General features: G+C 40.4%; 1 protein-coding gene across 1 annotated transcript; it reads right to left on the reverse strand.

Annotated features, from left to right (window-relative positions):
• Window positions 1–13: 13 nt before the first annotated feature.
• On the reverse strand, window positions 14–14,773 carry LOC140930393 (solute carrier family 12 member 2-like). The gene is made up of 8 exons (XM_073380076.1): window positions 14,626–14,773; window positions 13,232–13,633; window positions 10,131–10,434; window positions 8,026–8,750; window positions 6,995–7,153; window positions 5,964–6,296; window positions 4,384–4,675; window positions 14–3,424 (listed from the first exon to the last, which is right to left on the reverse strand). The coding sequence occupies exons 2-8, from the start codon at window positions 13,553–13,555 to the stop codon at window positions 2,340–2,342; spliced, it is 3,222 nt and encodes a 1,073-aa protein (XP_073236177.1). The 5' UTR covers window positions 13,556–13,633; window positions 14,626–14,773; the 3' UTR covers window positions 14–2,339.
• Window positions 14,774–16,393: the final 1,620 nt, after the last annotated feature.

Below are 16,393 nucleotides of genomic sequence, written 5' to 3' on the forward strand. Positions count from 1 at the left end.
ATATACAAGCTGCTTTACCAAACTGGCAGGTTTTATTCTCAGGTACAAAAGTGCACAAAACTGAAAACTACAAAAATTATATAAAAAGTTATACCAACTCATTAAGTTCCTTTCAGCTCGAATTACACTGTATGTTATACCCGAGAAAATCGTTCCCGAGGCCAGTTTCTAGGAAATTATGAGAACTTCTCCGGCCTGGGGATTTCCTGAAACTATCTGAACCAAAGAATGTTAGTGCAGGTTCTATCCCCTAAAACAGTAGTTGCTTCGCTCGTTAACTTATAATTTGTTGTATCCGATTCTTACTTAAGATCCGGCGAATCTTATGAACAAGGCTGTTACTGTAGGCCCAAGAAGTTTCGAGATTTTCGGGAATGAATTGTTTGCCGCATTAGAGACGTAAAGGATCGCATAACTACGGCTACTAAAGTGGATTGTAAGTGGTTACTTTTCGACTTTTCCCGTCATTCAACTAAATGGTATTTAGTATAGCTATCAGGGGCGTAGCCAGCTTTTCGACGATTTGTAGGCGTGGCTGACTTTCATTTCCACATATCCTGAAAATTGCATGCATGACCAGTACGCCCTCACCTCACCAACACTTTGACCTCTAAAGCATTCTAGCTCACCCCAACAACGCATAATTTATTACAAGCGGCAGAGTGATCAAACCAAAAATTTGTAGGCCGTGGCATACAGCTCTATGGGCTGGCTATGCCCCTGAATAAATCCTGCTTCAAAATTTAGGCTTTTTCTACGGACACCTCTCTCTTACAGACATAGAGCCACTTTACATGGCAGGTTATGCTACGAGAGACACCTGCACAGAAATACCCATTGGCCGGCGTTTTAATTTCGCAACCGCGTTGGGGCCGGCAAAATGAGGACAGAATTACATATCCCATAAATATCGATTTAAGAAAATGTGGTATGAAATTATAAAAAAAATTAAGTAAATATTTTTTTGCTGTCTAAGCAGGCTAGTGTTCATACAAAAGAGCGGTTTTCAACAGATCAAGAATGTGGAAAATGTGAAGACGGTTCACCCCGCCTGGCTAGCTGTTGTCAAATTCGGGAGCGAGCGCGTTATAGAATCAAAGGGTACTTTCACACGGCAGCAGTTGAATTTTCGACTGGCTGAAAAGTTTGACCGCACATCACTTCGTTCACACGGGAAAAGTTCAATATTTTTGCTCTGTTCAACGGAACTTTGAACGCCTAGTTGTCTAAATTTTAGTACGGTTCAGGTGGTTCCGTGTGAACAGACCACCCAAACGTACGAATATTCAACTGGTCGAAGCCTAATTTAGAGCGTACGATATTTTGTTAACCAAGCTTATCAAGGTTTCTAAAGCATTAGGAAAATCGCTCTTCTGCACTCTAATTAATTGTGTTGTAAAACTCACTCAACGCTTAGCAGCAAATTTCGTTTTCCATGTTAATGGAACTCTTTTTAACGGTACAAATACATAGAATATCAATGTACAATGGAATTATTTTTAAACATTTCGTGTTTGAAACTCCATAACAAAGTTCAGCTACAAAGTTGATTTAGTTTTAAGCAATCCAAAAAGTTCTTTTATCCTCGAATTCTTAATTAAAGCTCTTCCGAGCTATCCGCGTACATTTCAAATTAATTTACACTTCAGATCATTTTTCAACGAAGCATTTAAAAGATTTTTACTATGGATATGACGCCATTTCAATTTAAAATTGACAATCCAATTATATTCACAATTACAAGGACGCTTGCTTCGCCATATTGCGAGATTGAATTAGTAAGATTATTTATCATTTAAATAACGCTCATTTTTCTTCGTTTAACCTTTTATGTTATAACGAAAAACGCTCTGCCCTGCAGAGGCACAAATATATATCTACTCTAAGTGAATATAGTTTTTAAGGACAGTGCAAAATGGGAAACTACGTTTGTAGCCTTCCTAAAGGAACAAACACGCATCTCACTCCACTATCAATCTTCCAGCCGATCTCATCAATTTCCGGTTTCTGATAGCTAGTGAAGCCCTCAAGAAGTTCCATGTAGCCTGCGAAGCCAGCGGAATTTTAGTGTGAGCAAAATTCTGGCAGAGGAGCTACGAAGCCGTGCGGAAAAAGGGGAGAAGACGCTTAGAAATTAGAATTTTGAATTTTCTCTCGCTTTCGCCGCGAAAACTCTCGCACGAGCAGAAACAATTCCTCCAGCTACGCAGGCTAAGTGGAAGCGAAGGAGCTTCAGTTACAACATCCTAAACAACCCTAACCGTTGGTTTAAACACTGAAAAACGACAAGGTCCAATTAACTTCATTTTATAATTAAGATGCGGTATAAAATCACGTTACTAACTGTAAAAGGTTAATACACTTTGCTGATTTCCACGGACCATCAGCACTGGAGGGGAAGCCGCTGACAACACTTCCAGCCAGCTCATGTACAGCAACGGTGACATCACCTCCACCTTGGGGACGGGCAGGGTAAGGACAATCAACTTGGCATCGTTTGAATGTTCCCGGATGAGCTCGCCAAGGCGAATATTACGCATGGTCCTACGGTCTTTCTCCAGAGTGCTCAAGTCTGTGAATTCGTCTTTTACGGGCAGTTTCATGAAGGTTTGGATGCTCTGGCTAGAGGGGGCTTTGTTAATTCCTTCGACCTCAACGATGCTTGAGAAATCAATGCGGAATCTCTTCAGCAGGTTCGCCATTCTTAGCTCGTTGCTTTGTAGTTTGTGGGTCGACGCTGGAGTGAAAATCCTCAGTTTGCAGCCTTTCCAATAACTGTGAATGGACAGCAAGTAAGGAATAAGGATTGTCAAGCCTCCATCGTCCCTGAACCACCACACATCAATGGTTCCTTTTTGTTTTTCTTTAAAAGCAATTTCAGTTTCACTCGGGGGTTTTTGCGGCTCCACAGGGTCCGTTAGCTTGGTCGTCTCATCGACTTTTCCTTCGGATCCTTCATCTTCATTTGGCATTTTACTGACAGTGACTTTAAATTTTCCTTTCTTCACAACTTGTGGACTTTGTTGTTCGTTGTCGGGCGAAGGCGTGCTTGGCTTCTCAGTACTCTGAACCTCAGAGGAACCAAACTCGGTGTCTTCCGTCCTCTCGTTGAAGTTCGTGCCTGACATGATGTGTTCTATTGGCGCTTCGTCATCGTCCGCCATTGCCAGCCAGTCTTCAACTTCGTACTTTGAAAGCTCTTGCAAATCAAGCTCACCTCTCAAACGCAAAATCGCCACACCGTAGTCCAACTCAAAAGCGTCATGGACCACATTCACATACTCCTCCACGACGCCTCTTCCCGAAGGGTCCTTCCACAGCATCTTCCAGTCTCGCTTGAATCCCAGCACGAGCGTGTTGGGTTTCAACTTTCCCAGGCCTACCGTCTGCAGCATGATGCGTACACCTTCTCGGAAACTGGGCGCTAAGGAAAGAAGGGTAAAGAAGGCAATTACATCAGCACCCTCATTTCTCGCGTCTTCTCCCCATTCCACCACTCGGACTCTGTGCGTGTTACCGCCTACTAATATCATAGGTGACGAATTACTCCTTAATTTTGGCGCGAAATTTCAGCGTCAATTTGTAATTTCACATGTAAAATTACAAAATTGCCATGTCAACCCTTCCGTACGTCTCAGTGTCATGATGGCGACGAAGTTTTAAAATGCCGTGAATGAAGATGTCAGGGCACAAAAACACGCTTTAGAAAACCTGAACACAAGAGAACATCAAGAAGGATTCCAACAGGTATTTTGCCGAAAAAGTCTGAAAAATTCTGAGCTTTATAAGCCAAATTTAAGGTCTAGACATTTGAGAGAGAGGAGTTCTCGATCAATACGATCCAGGACAAACATGTCAAAAATCCAAGATTGCTAACGTAATTCGTCACCCATGATATTAATAGGTAATCAAATGGTATACTCGTAAAATTAGGGAATAATTTTACTTGCGTTTTAGGATTTGGACAAAACGCGCGTGAAATTATTCCCTAATTTCACTCGTCACCATTTGATTACACATACTAATACACCCTTCACATTAACAAAAATGTTAAATTAAACGAGGTTTAACGAAACGAAAATCAGTAACAGAAAACTAAAACAGCGTATTTTTTTACGCAGGATTCAAGAAAGTTTCAACTCGTGCTTTTAATTGCATTAAATTTGTAGTGGACAAAAATTAATGACCAGCTTTTAATTTGCTACAAAAAAGAATGCGTCTTTTGACTTAAGTGTACTAGATTCAGGACGCTTTTTCTCAAGTCTCCTTTGTCCATTGTAAACTTAAATGATGTTGAAAGTTCTGGTGAATAAACTGCTGTTGCAGTGTCGTGTGGTAGAAAAATGGCATTCAATCGCAACGTGAGAGAAGTTTCTAGGTTACCTGAGCAAATCGTATGGAATGCTCTGATTTTGCGCTGTTTTAGCCAGAGATCCTCATAACCTGAGACGGTGCCAAAGGGGCCAATCTTGACCTGACCACAAACCATTAAGCCCGTGTTACGGGTTATCTGCGATACCAAATGAACGAGGTCGGGACGAGACGAGGGACTCCCCGTAAGCACGAGGCACTGGGGACGGAAGTTCTTCACGTGATCTTCCACGGCATTGAGACGATACGTAAAACGTAGGGCACGGATGTACGTGTAAGCTTGCGCAGAAGAGCCCCAGTTAACCTTCAAAGGAGGTAAAAAGATAACAGCCACTTTAATAGCAATATACCGTGGAGATAAAAAATAAATAAATAGCCGCCTTAATGGAATTATACCGTGGTGAGAGGGACAAATTCGGCTTTACTAGGCCCAGGCCTAGCCAATGGGAGGGGGGGGGGGGGGCTGAGCACGAGTGGGAATGGAACTCATAAGTCCCCCACGAGGTACCCTGGCACAATTCCCAAAACCCAGGAGGGGCAGGTTGGGCACTGTAAGACTTTGTTACGTTCGCTAGTGGTTCTTTTACAAGGGTGAGATCACAGAAGGGCCGGCGGGGGAAAGCCGACCAATTCAATCCTGTAGTTGACCGCCTTCGTTGATTTTGAAAGCAGAGGAAGGTTGAAGAAAGTAGAAACAGCTGTAGAAAAAGTTTGGGTACGTTTATTAAAGATTGCAGAGTTTTATTTGGAGATATCTTTATTGTGCCTTTCTTGGGATTGACCGCAATGTGCAGCCTGGGGTGGGGAAATTTGGTTGCATTTGACTGGAATGATTTGCCCGTGGGCAGGGAATTTGATTGCAAATTTTTGAAAAAAGTCAAATCCCCACCCCATGCCCTGCCTCCCCACCCTCTCCCCCCCCCCCCCCCCCCGCCGGCATTACATTGATAGGTGCATTAAGTATTCGACCCCAGAGAATTCGCTACCATTAAACAAATTTTGGGAATAGGAGACTTTGCGACAAAGTATGAGCTAAAACGGCAGCTAAACCACTTCTGTTAGATCCTTCAACGAAGCCAATATTCGGTTAATTTAGCAACAGAACGGGAACGTCAGTTGACGACGGTGCGCGCAAATCAAACAACTGGCTTGACTAATCGCAGAGCGGCAAATTCGGCACCGGAAGTCGCCTTTAGTTCTTTCCGCGCTTTCCCGTCGTCAACTGACGTTCCTGTTCGGTTGTTAAGCCGGCATATTACCACCAGCTATACCTGTTTAAAAGCAAATGCATTTATTTCTAGTGTAAGATATCGCCCCATGTAAAGAAATCCGCATTCCGGAATCCCTAAAATTTTGTTCCGGAATCCGGGAAGTCTTTCTGTGTAGAATCCTGAATCCTGGGCTTCGGAATTCCTAATACAGCTCAAGGAATTCTGGAATCACACTAACGATTGGAATAATCAGAAACTACAATGTAAGTTCCACTGACAAAGAATTCGGAATCCACGGCGTGGAAATCAGAATCCAAGACTGAATTGGATTCCCTTAAAAAGTGCAAAAGGAAAAGGATTTATTCGTGAACAAAAACTAACCTCGGGTTTCTTGTAGTCCACGTACTTGTACAACGCAATGATGATGACAATTGTCACTAGAGCGGCCCACCAATTGATAAGGAACATGATGACAACACAAACCAAGGCCCCAACCAGGGACACCCACATGTTGTACCACTTGAATGAGGGCCGCCATCCAGGGGACTTCCCGAGAGAGGCCGCAAACACCGCATAATTAATGAGAGCATAAGACATAAGAAAGAAATTTGAAATGACTGGAGCAATGACATTCAGCTCTCCAATAGCTATAAAGGCACCAGCGATTAAAAAGGTCAGGATGTACCCTCTACGAGGTTCATCACCAGGGCCAACCTGTTAATGATATAAAAAAGACAAAGAAATTTGCTTTGGCAGATGCACTAAACCAATAGGCTTGCACAAAAGCAGCGGGAGGGGGGGGGGGGGAGTATTTGTACAAAAAATTTGGGTGGGAGTATAAGGCAAGGGTTGTGAAGACTTTCTTGAAAAGACTTTTGTGAAAAATTTCAAGACTTTTTCAAGAATTCAAGACTCTGTATGAACCCTGAAAACAAAACAATTGACTCGATTCCAGAGCCTGTTTTCAGAGGGCAAAAAACGTAAACCTAAACACAATTTCAGACTAAAAGTAATCCAAAACTTTGTGACCACAATGCCTATGAAGCTTATATAAGGAATTAAATTCCCTCCATCCTCCTTTTCTTACTGCAAGGCACAAAAGAAAGGAGCACACAAGGGGCAAGAAAAATGTGAGCATAATGCAAAGTGTGAGATAGAGTTTGAGTTTCCATTAACCAAGAAAGACTTGGTGAGAGTCTAAACTACATTTACTGCATCCCGTGGTTGTTTGTGAGTCTAAACTACATTCACTGCATCCTGTGGTTGGTTAAAAAACAGAACATGTGGAACGTCGACATTTATGGACACCAAACTCAAAACAAAACTCAAACAAAACTCAAACATCACAAGATTAATTTTATTGGCAGCCCATCAAAGGCTTTCTAGTGGTATGTTATTACATGATTACTTACCCCAACACCAAAATAATGCATTCCAGGAAAGATATTATCCTTACAAAGCGCTTGAAATGTTTTTGGTGCACCAACTAAACTAGCCAAGGCAGAGGACAATGTTGCAGCAAAGATTCCCCCTGTAACAATTGGTCCCCAAGCTGCAATTTTCTCCATAACCTAGAGAGACAACAAGAAAAGGTAGTAGGGGAGGTCAGTCTGATCTGAGAACAAAAAAAAAAATAAATCAAAGCTGACTTGGAGGCCCTTTCTTTCAACAAAGAAGCATCAGTTGAAATCAAAGGATTTTATCTATTTTTAACATATTTTTAGATCTATTTTAAAACTAATTAATGAAATAATAATATTGTATTCTAGTTTCAATATTTTTAGCTCCATCTTAATTGAATTTTGTAAACAGTTTTTATTTCTTGTCTATATGCTATTTTTATTTATTTCTTTATTCTAATTTTTATTATTTGTACTTTAGTAGGTCCACATCAGCCTCTGCCTGCCCCTCACTCACTTACAAGACCACACATCAGTAACCTTTCAGTGGGTTTTAATAATAATAATAATAATAATAATAATAATAATAATAATAATAATAATAATACATTTTGTAGTGCCCAATAGGCCATTTGCACAATGACGTCACTTTACTACTACAACTAGAATCCTTCAGGGTTTTGCTTTCTTGTGCAAATTGTGGCTTTTGTTATTTATTCCTCACTAGGATTACCAGTTTTAATTTTTGAAAGGAAAAACAAAAAGGATTCTGATCATAGTAGTAAAATGACGCCATCATGCAAATGGGTCTAGTATCCAAAAAACTGCTGAAATGTGCATGACAGTCAGTAAACAAAGTAAGATCTAAATATTAAAATGAAGGACCTATCACCAAGTGCTGCTTTGGATATGAAACTAGGATAACTAAGTAAAAGATTGTCATTTGAATTCCTAAGACTGTGCAAATATTGCGATGGACGCCTAAGAGAACAACATTTTTAATAAATATTGTAATCATTTTCCAAGCATACAAAGTACCATACCTGGTAATCATTCATTAGTCCATATTCACAGCTGAAGTCTACCGAGCAGTGTTGTGGTGTGGCACTGGTAACATTTGCTATAGTCTGATTAGCAAGTGCAATTACCGGTATACCTGATGCATCTCGCAACACGCAGGCTAAAGCCAACCAATCAAGAGCAACATATACAATTGTACTGATGATTATGGCCCAAAGGGTTCCCTTGGGAATTCCCTTCTGCGCATCCTTCAGATCACCAGAGATGTTCACCCCAGCCAAGATACCAGTTGCAGCTGGAAAGAAGACTGCAAATACAGAGAAAAAATTTTCACCCTCTCGGTACGCTGGCCCAAAGTTCTCCTTGAAAAGATTGAGACTCAACCCGACAAAGCCTCTAGCTCGACTTTCCTCATTCAGTGGTCCTATGAAGGTACCAATCATAACATCGACAATAGAGACCAAAAGTATGCAAAGAAGAAACATCTGTGTGCGTACAACCCACTCTAAGCCAACTAAGGTGACACAGAGCAAGAGTATCACAGTACCAATACCGACAATGCGGATGATGTTTAGTTCACCAATCACTTCAACACCGCCGCCATGTTCTTTAATCAGATCTTTGACAGTTTCGGCAAATCCAACAACGTACAATGCAACAGCTACAGCATTGGCCACTGAGAAGATTAAACCAATGGAACCACCAAACTCAGGACCAAGACTTCTTGATATCAAATAATATGCACCACCTAACAGAAAAGCATCAAATAATTTAGTTCAATAAAATTTGAACACAGAGTACATATGTACTGATATGCTGCAGTTCAATAACGTTTATGAACATGGACTGAAACTTGAAAAAATTGGGCCAACTATTTCAACTTTTTTTAAAATGCTCTGCCTGCAAAAATCTGACACTGTTACTAAATTATTATGGTTAATGCTTCCTGATGAAATTTGTTTGATATCCTCTTCAAAAATAAACAGCAGCATTTTTTTTACATCATGTCACAACAACTATAATGGTGTTAGTACCAAAAATGAGAGAGCAGCCATATTGGTGTGCCAAAAAATACAGTGAGGATAATGAACTATCTTCTCATATGAAAATGTTCTTTTGTTTCATGAACAAATTTAATACAGTTCTAACCAGATGTTTGCACTAAGATTTTTCTCTGGCATCAAGTCTTGACTCGTTAAAAGATGGTGTACAAATCAGAGACTGCTTCGAAAGCCGGTCATTATGGATACAGTCAATGGGAACTAGTATTTGTGAATGATTTTAGATTAGATGCTAGTGTGTACTTTGAGATCATTTTTTTAGGACACATTACACATTACAAATAAGAATCAAGAAATAAAGTGAATTTAAGCCTTGAGATTTTGAGCTTGTAGTAAAAAAGGATTGCAACCTATAAAAAGTTTTCACAGTAATAGGGCTGTTTAAACAAGGAAACATAAGACGCGTCCTAAATAAGACTGAAAACATTCCGTATTAACAGCACATTTCATATTTAAACTCATCGCTAATGATGAGCTTGGGAGCAGGTGCCTTAAAGGTTAGTAGGGGGCCAAATGCAATAAGCAGAGAGGAGGTATCCATGGCAACCCTGGAAGCGGGAACCATCCCAAGAGCAGCCACTAACCGGCACCGTCACACTGAATAAATTCAGTGGAGATACTTACCTAAGAGAATACTTACCTCAGAAAATACTTACCAAACCACCAGGCAGGGAGGGAGGAGAGGGAGCAAGAATCCGCAATGATTCGCAAGTAGACAAAAATTTGATCCACTACGATCAGTAAGCAAAGCTACAGTGCAAAGCAACACTAGCAAAAGGTACACAAGGAGCTCTGCAATTCCCCACGGGCCGCCCCGTAGGTCACATACTGAAGTGGGAGACGACCGCTAGCCAGCTCGCTCGAGTTTAACTTTGCCTAAATGATATTTAGCCACATTAAATTTAGCTAAGACGCGTCTTATCTAAGAACAGCCCCTGACACCTGTTCTTTGATAAGTCACATCTTAGCTAATTCGCGTCTTATTGTGCTGTTTATACGGGATAGTTTGTGTCTTATTCAGGACATTTCTAATGAAAGACAAGTCTTATTTTTCCAAATGTTCTTACCTCCTTTAACTTCACCATTTGTACAAACAGCTGACATTGACAAAGTTGTTAACCATGTTACAACTGCAGAAAGAATAATGATAACTGTTGACCAGCCAATTCCTGCTTGCCCTCCAACCCACGTTAGACGCAAGTACAACATGACTCCCCAGATGTTAAGAAGACATCGCAGCATGACGCCCTTAATCCAACCAAATTTGGGGGCAACCTTGGCTTTCTTATCCTTCTTGGGCTGGATGACAATTTCATCACTGCCGACGCCACCATTTTCAATATTCTCTACATCATGGGGTACTTCCAGCGGCTGTGTTGTGAAACAAAATAATATAATAAGATGACTAATAATTAAAGTAAAGTATTGGTCACGTAAGCAATTTTATATACAGTTGAACATCTCCACAGAAGAAAGTGGCTGATGTTGTGGAGAGGTTTAAAGGAAAGTTAATGTAAGGACTGTCTGCCAAAAGAGTTTGACTGTACATCATTTGCCAGTAAAAGCTAGTCTCACTCAGCAGACTCTTTTGTGTGTTGGGGAGGGGGGTGGGGTTCATATTCCCCTGGTATGAGGAATCTTTATGTCATTTGTGGCCCTTTCATCTATTTTTAGGTTGCTGTCTCGAGGCCGTGTCACTAGTCGAAATTCTACCCTAACAGGAGTCCCCCACTCAGGCACAATAAAATGGGGAATTTGACCTCTTCTTCCCTGTTCACCTAAACATCCAGTGAACATTAATCTTAGGAGACTCAAGAATAAATTGCCAGCCCTTGCTAAGACAGCCATACTAAAATCGATTTTTGGAATTGGATTGGCACTGTTCTGTAAGCTTTAACAGCATGCAAAGAAAGTAGCATCTGAAAGCTTAGGGCTAGTAGATTTCACTATTGAGCTAGTGAATTCTGTTCTTAACTTGCCTGACAAGAAAGTTTTTGGGGAATTTAAATTACAGAAGAACTGTAACATTAATCCTGTGGACCAAACGAAATTTTACAGGCTAGTTGAAATGACTTTTGGTCTAGTACATGCTAGCTACAGCTGTAAAACTGACTCTCTTTGCACCCTGAGGCTTGAAGTCTGCGTAGCAAGTGTTTCTGCTCAAGTTAGTGCACAAATGAGGTGATCAGAGAAAAAAACAAATGGAGGAGAAGAGAGCAACTTTATTGCTGGAAGTGACTGATTTTGCCATAATTTACCAAAGAACCACACCCCCGTTGTCTTAAAGGTGGATAACGCTATCACCAAGATAAAGCTTTATCTAACAGATAGTTCATCACAAAACAGGCACTATAAGCTGAAACATCTGGCCAGCATCGTGTAACTTAATGGAACTGTGTAAGCAAATAATTATTTTGTTCTAGGAACTTTATCTTATCAGCACTATGAGCCGACTCTGCCAGCACATGCTGGAATACAATCAAATATAAAAGTTTAAAGCTTGGGGAACAAGCCGTGAGACTAAAACTGCCACTGATACGTGCGAAGCATGTAATTAGGACGACTGAATTATTCCAACTTAGCAATACAGATCAGAATGAGACACAGGACTTTTATTCGGCCTTTTATAGTCCGAGTACTATCCTAAGGTAAGCTAATGAAAAATACTGCACTACAGAATAAGGGGTGGCAAATGGTACCCCAAAAAATGTGGGTCTCGGAAAATTTTGGCAGGATCTCGAAATCTCGGAAGTGTTTTTGATAAGTCTCGAAGTCTTGATTTTGCATCGTTTGTTTTTACTTTTTTTGAGTCTCAAGACTTTTTACCAAAGAGTCTCGGGCTCGGATTTCTAACTAGGATCTCGGCGTCTCAGCGAGTCTCTGAGTTTACCATTCGCCACCCCTAGAATAGAGCGTGCACCTAAAGTGCTCCACGAGATATGCATGAGGAAGAATATTATTTTTTACTAGCCATACAAAATGAGCAATACATTAGAAACTAGCCCCAACTGCAACAAAAACAAGGATTGCTACTGTACCAGTAATTTCCCAGCTATAGAAGTGACTTTACATACTACCCAGTACTTTCACCTACTACAAGTAAAATTATACGAGATTTGATAAGGACTATAGCATAACACTGTGTTACACGTTGCTGATTGAGGGGTCACGCTCCATTAACTGTGTTTTACAACTGAGTTGTAAAACTTTCTTTCTCTAAAACTAATTCTCTGAATAGAGATTTATCAGGTGGATAGTGCTATTTAATTTCACCTTATAAACAAAGTAAGAATGTTTTGTCCAGCATAAGTCGTCTGTAGCTGGCATGCTTACTTGTTGTTTTGATACAAAAGTTGTTTTGAAACAAGTTGTCGATTCAGTCAAGGTCAAAAGAGTGGTTTGGTTTATAAAACAAGAAATTTTGGTTCATGCGAAACATTTTCTGTACTTTATGTGTTCAAAATTGTTTTTTACAACAACTGAGCAATTTCTCGCCACTGATTGGTCGAAAGCTATGTTTGATAAACTTTGCAGTGAAACCATGAGAAAGAAAAGTCGTCGTGAAAAAAAGTAAATCTACATCTAAGCATGTTTCAAAGCTCAGTGCGTGCTTACCATATGAAAGCCCAACTATTAATGTGGTACATTCCGGTTTTAATTAAGCTTACAAGTTTTATAAAAGTCTGTAAGTGTACACTTCTAGTTTTTATCTCCCATCATATAGTCCGGAATTTCGAGACTAGCATTCGATCGTTATGGAAGTCTAATGCCTTATGTCATAAATAATCGATAAGAATAATCTAGCTATACGACAGCTGAATACGACCACAAATTATCCAGTGGAAAGACGTTTCACTCTTGACAACGCAAACAGGAGTGAATAAGAAGTTTTTATTGAGCAATTTTAACGTTTTGTATTAAGCTACATGTATTGCACGAAGATTAATTCCCAGTTAAATCGCAAAGAAACGCCGGTTTAGCTAATGCACTCGATAACGGGTGATGCCGAAACAAAAAGATAATTTTTTTTCAAATCGGTTCGCGCGCGAATTTGACGGGAAGATGGCATTATTAGTCATGCATTTATAGAGAGGAGAATTACATGTGTACGCACCAAACAAAATATCATCGCTGTTTTAAATTGATAGGCAGGAAATTGTTCGCATACCTGTTGCTCATGGTCTTCTTCGAATCCTTTCCTCAACTCGCGAAGTGTCGGTCGCGATTTTTTCGTCGGATTCGAGTTGGAATTCTCATTTCTGTAGAATACTGTCATGGGAACTGCATCGTGTGTCGCATAACCGATGGTCGACGTAGCATCGTGAGAGAGAGGACGACCTGGCGATTCGGGCTCAGGGAAATCCATTCTAGGACTGTGATCTTCCTTTTCGTCAGCTTCATTTGGATCTAAATGTACTTGGTTAACGTTGAAGCGCAAAGAGGATTTCTCGCTCGCTCCCGCCGGTTGCTTCGATGTTGCGTCAGAATCCATTGGATTTTCAAACCCTTCAGCCCTCTTTCTTGACTCTGCGCCTTTCACCAGTCGGCCAACTACCTTCGCTGGTCTTTGCTAAAAACAAATCATAATAAATGTGAGTCCGTTCTCGTTAACCAGCCGGCAGCGGCTGTCATGTCAACTCACACGCTCGCGAACGCGCGCATTTATATTGCGCGTAAAGCCTATCAGGGAGGGGAGGGTAAAATATTTTTAAACGAGTTTATAGCCTTAGCCCCCTCTTGTGACATTGCGTAGTTTCCAAAAATAGAGTCCTTCCCTGCCAAACTACCCAACAAGGCAATATAGCGGGGGAGTAGAAACAAATGATAGAAATAACCGGCTTAAACAGACAGTTAAACTTGTCTGTTCGAAGTAGAGAATTATTAATAAAACCCAGGTGTAAAATTAAATTCAACCTATTTTTGACCAGCGACGTATTGGGTTCTTGAAGTCTCGTGGTTTTGGCAAGACAATGTCATTGAGCATACTTTGGTCAGTTTCGAGTTTCTGATTCAATATATAGAAAAAGTAAATATTAGTAAACCTCGTGTAAATCACTTTCATATTCTTCTGCGGTCCAAAAAAGGCTTATAAACTCCTGTAAACTAATTTTACGATTTTAACGATTCTGTTAATGTACCACGCCAGATCATAACCCAAGATTTAGCGACAAATTTGACTGAGCTAAACCACTAAATAAGTCGAATACCGACAAAAAATATTTTCTTAACTCAGAAGCCCAGCCAACCTTCTAGCCTAAATTATTTTCACTATAGGAACCTAATCTATCGAGGCAATGCTCATCTTTGCGCGTCAGTGTACAGAATTGGCCAGGGGTAAATTGATTACGACGAGACATGGATACTTCTTCACCGCGACTACACGTGTTTAGTACTAGTAATTGGTTACACGATCATATTTTCGCCCATTTTCCCTTTCAATGTACTAGGAGAGAAAATTCGCGTGACTAAAATGGTGGAGACAAATTAACTGAAATAAGCATGAACTCTGAACAAAAACAGAACCGGCAAAACTGGCCAGGGACATAGAATATGTTCACCAACCTTACACCGGCGTTTTCAGTCCTGATGGTCCATTACGACGCTGCTGACGTAAGTGGCGTACGAGCAGTGTGCCGCTCGACTAGCGTTGCCAAGTTATGATAAAATAAGGTTGACCACGGTTACATTGCTGATACTCGTTAAGTGCCGTCTTTGAGGGCCAGGCTTACATGGTCACGAATGGCTTTTACCTCTTTGATTGGGTGTTTGCAGTTAATTACCCGTGACTGAATATCCTTCGAACTCAGTTTGCGACACGCAATATATAAACTTGCAACGTTTATTAAAGTGAAAGAATTTTCAAGTTGCTTCATTTTAGATTCAAACAAACAAACTTTCGGTTCAGTTCGCCTGAGGAATGTCTCGGCGAGGGGTTAAAAGAGTGTAGTAAAAATGACCCACAGAAAAAACTAGGCATTACTACGTTGTTCAGTTTCTGAAGAATGGATACTTCACTGATATACGATCAACAACTGCTTTGAAAGGAATATTGCCTTCATGAATAAATTTTACCTTGGTTGGCCTATTAGTAAACACGCAAAGTTCAGAGCGGAAAGTTTCAAGCTGATTATTTGATCTTTTTACTTTCGTTCTTGAATACTATAGAATCTGTAAGTTCTAAAGCAACCTGCCCCGAAAAAAAGTCGCATCAAACTCATCACTTTGACTCCCGGATCGTAGCAGAATTTTTGCTCAACAACTATAGTGCCACGTTTACGGAAAATTATTTCTGCTCACTTAGATTTGCATTTCCATCATTCCAACATCCAGTTGTATAGACTGTGTAATATTGCCTTAACTTACCGGTACGGCGTCAGATTTCTTTGTGCCTCTTGGAAGAGAGATCAACGATGAGGTGACGATCCCACTAACTCTGCCCTCGACGAGTCACTCAGTCTGCACTTATACGATACCGGCCATTTGTCGGTACTGATGCCTAACTAAGCAAAACTTTTGTTTTACGCCACGGTGACTAGCTTTGCTTTGTCTTTAATATTATTTCTAATATCTCTAACAGCCCGGGGTAGTTTGAATATCTGTTCTAGTATATTAACTGCATTTGAATTTTAGAGCATTTCATTTTATTTGGATTAAAGTCCAATCAACAAATTTTGTGAAGTGTACTTGCTGTGCCGGTTGTTTTACAATTTCATTGGTTGAACCCGCCTCAAAACTGGTCTAATTCCAGGCATACGTTATTTATTATTGGATCTTATTCCACTGCTTTGTACTATTCAAGAATGTTAAAATTTTGCGAATAGTTATCTGTTCAAACCGAATTCAGTCTCGAAACGACCAACAGGCACATGCAGTTAAGAAACTCTTTCTAGCGCCCGTCCAAAGGTTCACAAATAAGCAATTTGGATCAATGCACAGAAGCAGATATAAATGACATGCTGTTTAAATATCAAAGCTCAAACTATCATTATTTTCTTCCACTGATTCCCTGTACAATGATGGTAGATATATATTGCTAAGCACGTGTCGCACATGTGCTAACCTTGTGCCCTTCAAAATATTGACTCGTCTTGTCAAATGTTGCTGGCGATTCGAGCCCTATTAATTTTAAGCTGCATGTAAACTTAATATACCGCGGTTTATTGCTGACGTCAGGAGCCCATAACCTGCTGACGTACATATAAATAACTTAAAACAATCAGTGACGTCACAGCCTTCATGAACCTCATAGTCGGCCGAATGTCACGTGAGGCCAGTATATTCCTCAGTGAGAGGGTCAGGGTCTAATTTGCCAAAGTATATAGAAATGTTT

Source organism: Porites lutea, chromosome 3, assembly GCF_958299795.1.
Source record: "Porites lutea chromosome 3, jaPorLute2.1, whole genome shotgun sequence".
In the NCBI taxonomy this organism is placed as follows: Eukaryota; Metazoa; Cnidaria; class Anthozoa; order Scleractinia; family Poritidae; genus Porites; species Porites lutea.

Excerpts from the sequence above, each read along its gene's own strand:
- LOC140930393 (XM_073380076.1), bottom strand. The coding sequence starts at position 13,555 with ATGGATTCTGACGCAACATCGAAGCAACCGGCGGGAGCGAGCGAGAAA. Across the intron at positions 10,435-13,231 it reads AAGAAGACCATGAGCAACAG|CCGCTGGAAGTACCCCATGA; the intron begins GTATGCGAACAA and ends TTCACAACACAG. Across the intron at positions 3,425-4,383 it reads ATTCCATACGATTTGCTCAG|CGCCCAGTTTCCGAGAAGGT; the intron begins GTAACCTAGAAA and ends TTCTTTCCTTAG.